Source organism: Lipotes vexillifer, unplaced genomic scaffold (assembly GCF_000442215.2).
Source record: "Lipotes vexillifer unplaced genomic scaffold, Lipotes_vexillifer_v1.1 scaffold251, whole genome shotgun sequence".
NCBI lineage: Eukaryota > Metazoa > Chordata > Mammalia > Artiodactyla > Lipotidae > Lipotes > Lipotes vexillifer.
This window is the reverse complement of record NW_006770868.1, coordinates 1,583,763-1,589,109: the sequence shown is the minus strand read 5'-3', so window position 1 is coordinate 1,589,109 and position 5,347 is coordinate 1,583,763. Positions and strand designations below refer to the sequence as shown.

Genomic DNA, 5,347 nt, shown 5'->3' with positions numbered 1-5,347 from the left:
TCCGGGAAGATCCCACATGCCACGGAGCGGCTGGGCCCGTGAGCCATGGCCGCTGAGCCTGTGCGTCCGGAGCCTGTGCTCCGCAGCGGGAGAGGCCACAGCGGTGAGAGGCCCACGTACCGCAAAAAAAAAAAAAAATATGGGGAATAAATGACTGAATCTTCCTGTTCCCACCTCTGTTCAGTCAATCAGTCAGTCGCTTCCTCACTTGAGTCCAGCCACCCTGACCTCCAGCTGTTGTGCAAGCTCCTACTGCAGGGCCTTTGCCCGTGCTGTTCCCTCTGCCCAGGATGCCTGTCCCCCAGAGGCCAGCATGATGGCTCCTTCTCGGAAACCATCAGGACCTCCTCAGTGAAGCTCTCCGGGCAGCCCTGTGTGACAGGCCTTCCACATGCTGTCTCTCCATCACCTTCCTCACTGCCCTCTGGGCTCGTGGAAGTTACCGTATTGATCACATTACTTTTTATTGCCGTCTCCCCCTCCACACCGTGGGCTCCATAAGACCAGGGTCCCCCTGCCGTATTCACTGTGTCCCCAGTGCCCAAGGACAGGGCCAAGCACATGGCTGCACCCAGGACATGCTTGTTGACTAAACGGATAACCGGGAGCTCCCTCTGTGGCCTTTTACAGAAGAGACCCGCCCGCGTTCCCCAGGAAGAGGCAGAGAGGACCAGGCAGACAAAGACGAAGGATGCACTTGTTAACGGCAACGAGGAGCCGTCCTTACTCGAGGCCTCTCTTCAGCGCCTCAAAGATCTTCTTCACCTGCTGTGGCTTGGGATCCGGGCAGACAGACCCCTTCCGCAGCGCGCCGTGCATCTTGGAGGATTTCACAGGCATCCGAGGCCTCACTGAGTTCCTGTGGACGGACTTTCTGTGAGAGGGATGGGGGCGATGGTCAGAGCAGGGGTCTGGACAAAGCCCTTCTCAGGGGCAGGCACCTTGGGAACAGTGACCAGAGCCTCAGGCAGTCAGGAGACCTGGCTGAGTCTCACCCCACTGCCACCAAGCTGCGTGGTCTCAGGAAAGTTGCCAAGACTCTCTGGGCCTCAGTTTTCTCATCTGTCAAATGAGGGCTTGGATATGAGGATTAAAAGAATAATAGGGGCTTCCCTGGTGGCTCAGTGGTTGAGGGTCCGCCTGCCGATGCAGGGGACGCGGGTTCGTGCCCCGGTCCGGGAAGATCCCACATGCCACGGAGCGGCTGGGCCCGTGAGCCATGGCCGCCGAGCCTGCGCGTCCGGAGCCTGTGCTCCACAACGGGAGGGGCCGCAACAGTGAGAGGCCCGCATACCGCAAAAAAAAAATTAATTAATTAAAAAACGAATAATAACACTAACCCGATATGAGAAATTAACTTACAATGAGAAATACAATCAAGCAGCCCAAATGCCAATGCTGCCTGTTTATGCTCTTCATCAAGCTCTGTGCAGGCAAAGCAACGTGGGAGGCCAAATCATAGTCCAGTGGTATACCCATGGGTTGGGTACCTGTTGGCTTTGCCTGCCCCACATCCATTCCCCTCCCTCTGTTAATAGCACCTCAGTTTCCCTCAGGGGCATCTCCCCAACCCTGCTCTTTATACATATAGTTTGGAGGGAGGTAGCCTGACAAATCACCATACACACACACACAGACACACACGCACACGCACACATGCACACACTCACACGCCCATGCATCCATGGGCATTCTGAGGCAAACCCATGTCCCAGTACTGGGTTAGTCAACATATTCCACTTCCTTGGAAGAGAACTTCTCCCCCTTCCTTCCTCATCTTCCTCGGATGCACTGAAGAGCCAGCTTCAACCATGTGCACTGGGGCCCCCCACAGGGATGGCCGAGCAACAAGAGAGAAGGAACAGGCCCTGGACAGCCTATGGAGCGGACGGTCCATTGGCTCTACACTACTGTTGGTCCTCAGACCACAGTAGGAGGACCACTTTCTCAGGGGTTCACCATTTCTGCTTCACTCGGGAGACATCCTCCTGCTAGAAGCCCAGCTCCGAGTGTCCCTGGATGCCCTTCACAGTCTGCTGCCCTTTTAGGGTCTAAAATCAAGGGCACAGGCTCATTCATTCATTCAAACACTCACAGAGCAGGGCTTTCTCTGAGTCATGCAACGTGATGGGAGCCAAGGGGCCAGAGTCCCACCTTCAAGGGTTCACAGTCTGCGGGGAGGGGTGGGGGGCTTGTGGTCTGGAGAGCTGGGCAGGGGGCAAGTGGACACAGCTCCAGCTCCTTCGCTAGGCCTGGGAGAAGGGCCACTGGGCCATCACCAAGCCCTGGTCCCCAAGAGGCCTGGCAGGTGGCTGGGCTGTATTTCCAAGCCAACCAGACGCTGCACATTCCACTCACGGTCACAGGGTCCTGTGGTTGGCTCAGTAGAGCTGTCCTGTCCACCCCTGCTGTCGGGCATCAAGCCCCAAACCCCGTGGTTCCCCAAAACATGGATGCACAGCCACATTACAGGCCAACGTGCCAGAAATACAGATCCCAGGGCTTGCCCGGGGATGCCGAGAACTGGGTCCCAAGGATGCTGCATCAAGGAAGGACCTGGAACCCCACCCTGGAAACCTCAGGGGCCTCACCAAGCTAGGAACTCATATCATCTCATGGGACACAAGCTCCTGGTCAGCCTCCCATGTCCAAATTCTAGCCCCAGAGGGCTCAGGTATTTAATCTACTGCAGCCTCAGTTTCCTCATCTGTAAAAGGAGGATAATAAGAAGGCCTGCCCCACGGAGTTGTCATGAGATAGTCATTCATTCAACAAATATTTACTGAGCTCCTGTCATACACCAGATGCCATTCTAGGAGCCAGGGGTAGAACAGTGACCAAAACAGACAAAACCCCTGCCCTCGTGAGCTGCCCTGCCAGCTGGGGAGACCGTGGGAAGTGGTAGCAAGCAAAGACTCCAGAACCACATGCTGGGGTCTCTATCCGGCTCCCCCAGTTATAAGCTGTGTGACCTTGGGTAAGTTATTGAACCTCTCTGTGCCTTGGTTTTCTCATCCATAAAATGGGGACCAGAGAGAGGGTTGCTGTCAGAGTTTCATGAGTTAATAAATGTAAAGAGATTCAAGCAGTTCCCAGGAAAGAGTAAGTGCTATATATGTGCTGAAGTTAATAAGGTAATTTTTAAAAGTACGTATCAGTTATATTGTACAGCAACTATACCTCAACTTTAAAAATTATATATCAGATAGTGCCTAGTGCCAAGAATAGAAACAAAGGCAGAGGCTTCCCTGGTGGCACAGTGGTTGAGAGTCCACCTGCCGATGCAGGGGACGCGGGTTCGTGCCCCGGTCCGGGAAGATCCCACATGCCGCGGAGCGGCTGGGCCCGTGAGCCATGGCCGCTGAGCCTGTGCGTCCAGAGCCTGTGCTCCGCAACGGGAGAGGCCACAACAGTGAGAGGCCCGCGTACTGCAAAAAAACCAAAAAACAAAAAACAAAGGCAGGATAATGAATGTAAAGGGTGAACAGGGAAGGTTCCTCCAATCAGGCGATGTTTAAGTCTGGGTAATGTGCACACAGCCCTGGGGACTAAGCCTAACACATCAGTAGTGCTCACCCCTGCACCTGCTGTTGCTGTTATTCATATATTATATGTCAAGTGACACTTTGCAAAGCCCAGGCAGGGACTGTGCTCCCTCCTCCCCGACCCTCCCGGAGGCCACATCAGCCACCTCTTGGAACACACCCGCCACAGAGTTGCCATCTGCAGGCTGGCAGGGACAGGCGGGGCTGCAACCTCGAGAGAAGCGGGTTTCATTCAGACAGGCTAGGGTCCAGGGCGGGTGGGCAGGCAGGCAGGTGGGGTGGGTGAGCAGCTTGGAGGTGGGGCTGCAGGAGCCCCGCTCACCTGCCAGCTCCCAGAGTCCCACAGTCCCCGGCAGATGCGTGCCCTTGGCTGGATCCCACTTCCGTCTACCTGGAAACTTCCTCGCCCTCGCTCTGTGGCTGTGCCTGACAGCACCGGCTCCCGGGGAAGCTCTGAACCCAGTGCTCTTGTCTGAGGTTCAACAGCGCAGGTGTGGTGGCCAGCCCTGCCAGGGACGGTGATGTATGTGCAGCCTCCGGATGGCGAAATCAGGTTTCATGTCTGGCCCAGTGCCACAACTGCCAGGGCAGGGAGCAACCTCCAGGGGCGGATGTCACAGCAGTTCTGGGAGGACTCAGTAAATATTAAACATCCCCCGGCATGCCAATCGAGCTTCCAGATGGGCACGTGTGACCCACTGGCCCCAGCCCTCACGTGAGGCCGCTGGGCCAGCCCTTCTACCTGGTGTCGTTGGGAGACACTATCGGAGGCCCGGTGCAGGGCTGCTGCAGGTGCAGGATCCGGAGGTAGGAGGGGCTGGGGGCGGGGCAATAAATAATAGGCCCGACTGGACACGTTTCAGGTGAGGACTCAAAGCTGGGTGTAAGCGCACCTTTCCTCCTGCATCTGGTGGTACTAGACGCCCAGGGATGATGACAAACACGCACACGGCACTCGCAAAGGTCAAGCTCTGCTCTGGGTGCTTCACGTGTACCAGCCTGTTTCTCCTGATACGTGTCTCTGAGGTCTAGCCCTCCTCTCTGCCCCCTTTCTCTAGCCTCCTCTCCTTGAAAATCAAGGGCTGCTGCTTAGTTTTCACACCTACATTTCCCAGCCATCCCAGTGGAGGAATTTCCAGGTGGTGAGGACCTTGCAGGGTCTCCTGGCTCAAGAGGGTCCCTGCCTGGCAGCCTGAGGGAGGGGAGACCTGGCTGAGGGATGGCAGGAAGGGGTTAAGAGCAGCCCATGCCTGTCAGGGCAGAATGGGACAGTGTCAGGGCCTGGCTCTCTTCTGCATCTGCCCACCTTATTATGTATGGCCTTATGTTATAGTATATTATTATATATTTATTATATGTGGCCTTGTTATAGCAGTCATTCAACCTTAGTGTAAAATTTCCTCACGAGGTTACTTCCCCAAGTGAATTCTTTGATTACACAATAAAGAAAAGAAAACAACCCTGTCCAGAGTCAAAGGGGCTTCAGGTGCCAGCGCAGGGATAAGGGTTGGGGACATCTAAGTGGAGCCAGGCTCTTCTGCTCTCCTGTCTAAGGTTATTTTTGCCTGACCTGCCCCCGCTGCTGAGCACCTTGGCAATGTGGCCGTGTTTCAGCCTGGTTGGATTACCTGGGAAATAAGGCCAGAGGTGAGGCCTGAAACCCAATCCAGACCATCCAGCCCCAGAGCCAAGGGTCCAGACCCCTGGGAGTTGTACAGAGACAGGAAGTTAAAAACAGATGTGCTGGGCTTCCCTGGTGGCGCAGTGCTTGAGAGTCCGCCTGCCGATGCAGGAGACGCGGG

The 5,347-nt window shown here is 55.7% G+C and overlaps 1 protein-coding gene across 1 annotated transcript in view; it reads right to left on the bottom strand.

The window, feature by feature from the left end:
* RIPOR3 (RIPOR family member 3) overlaps nucleotides 1-5,347 on the bottom strand; it is a 29,636-nt gene that overhangs the window by 21,782 nt on the left and 2,507 nt on the right. Inside the window, exon 2 of the mRNA XM_007446379.1 lies at nucleotides 728-874. Coding sequence (XP_007446441.1) covers nucleotides 728-874 — 147 coding nt within the window. The remainder of the gene's footprint in view (nucleotides 1-727; nucleotides 875-5,347) is intronic.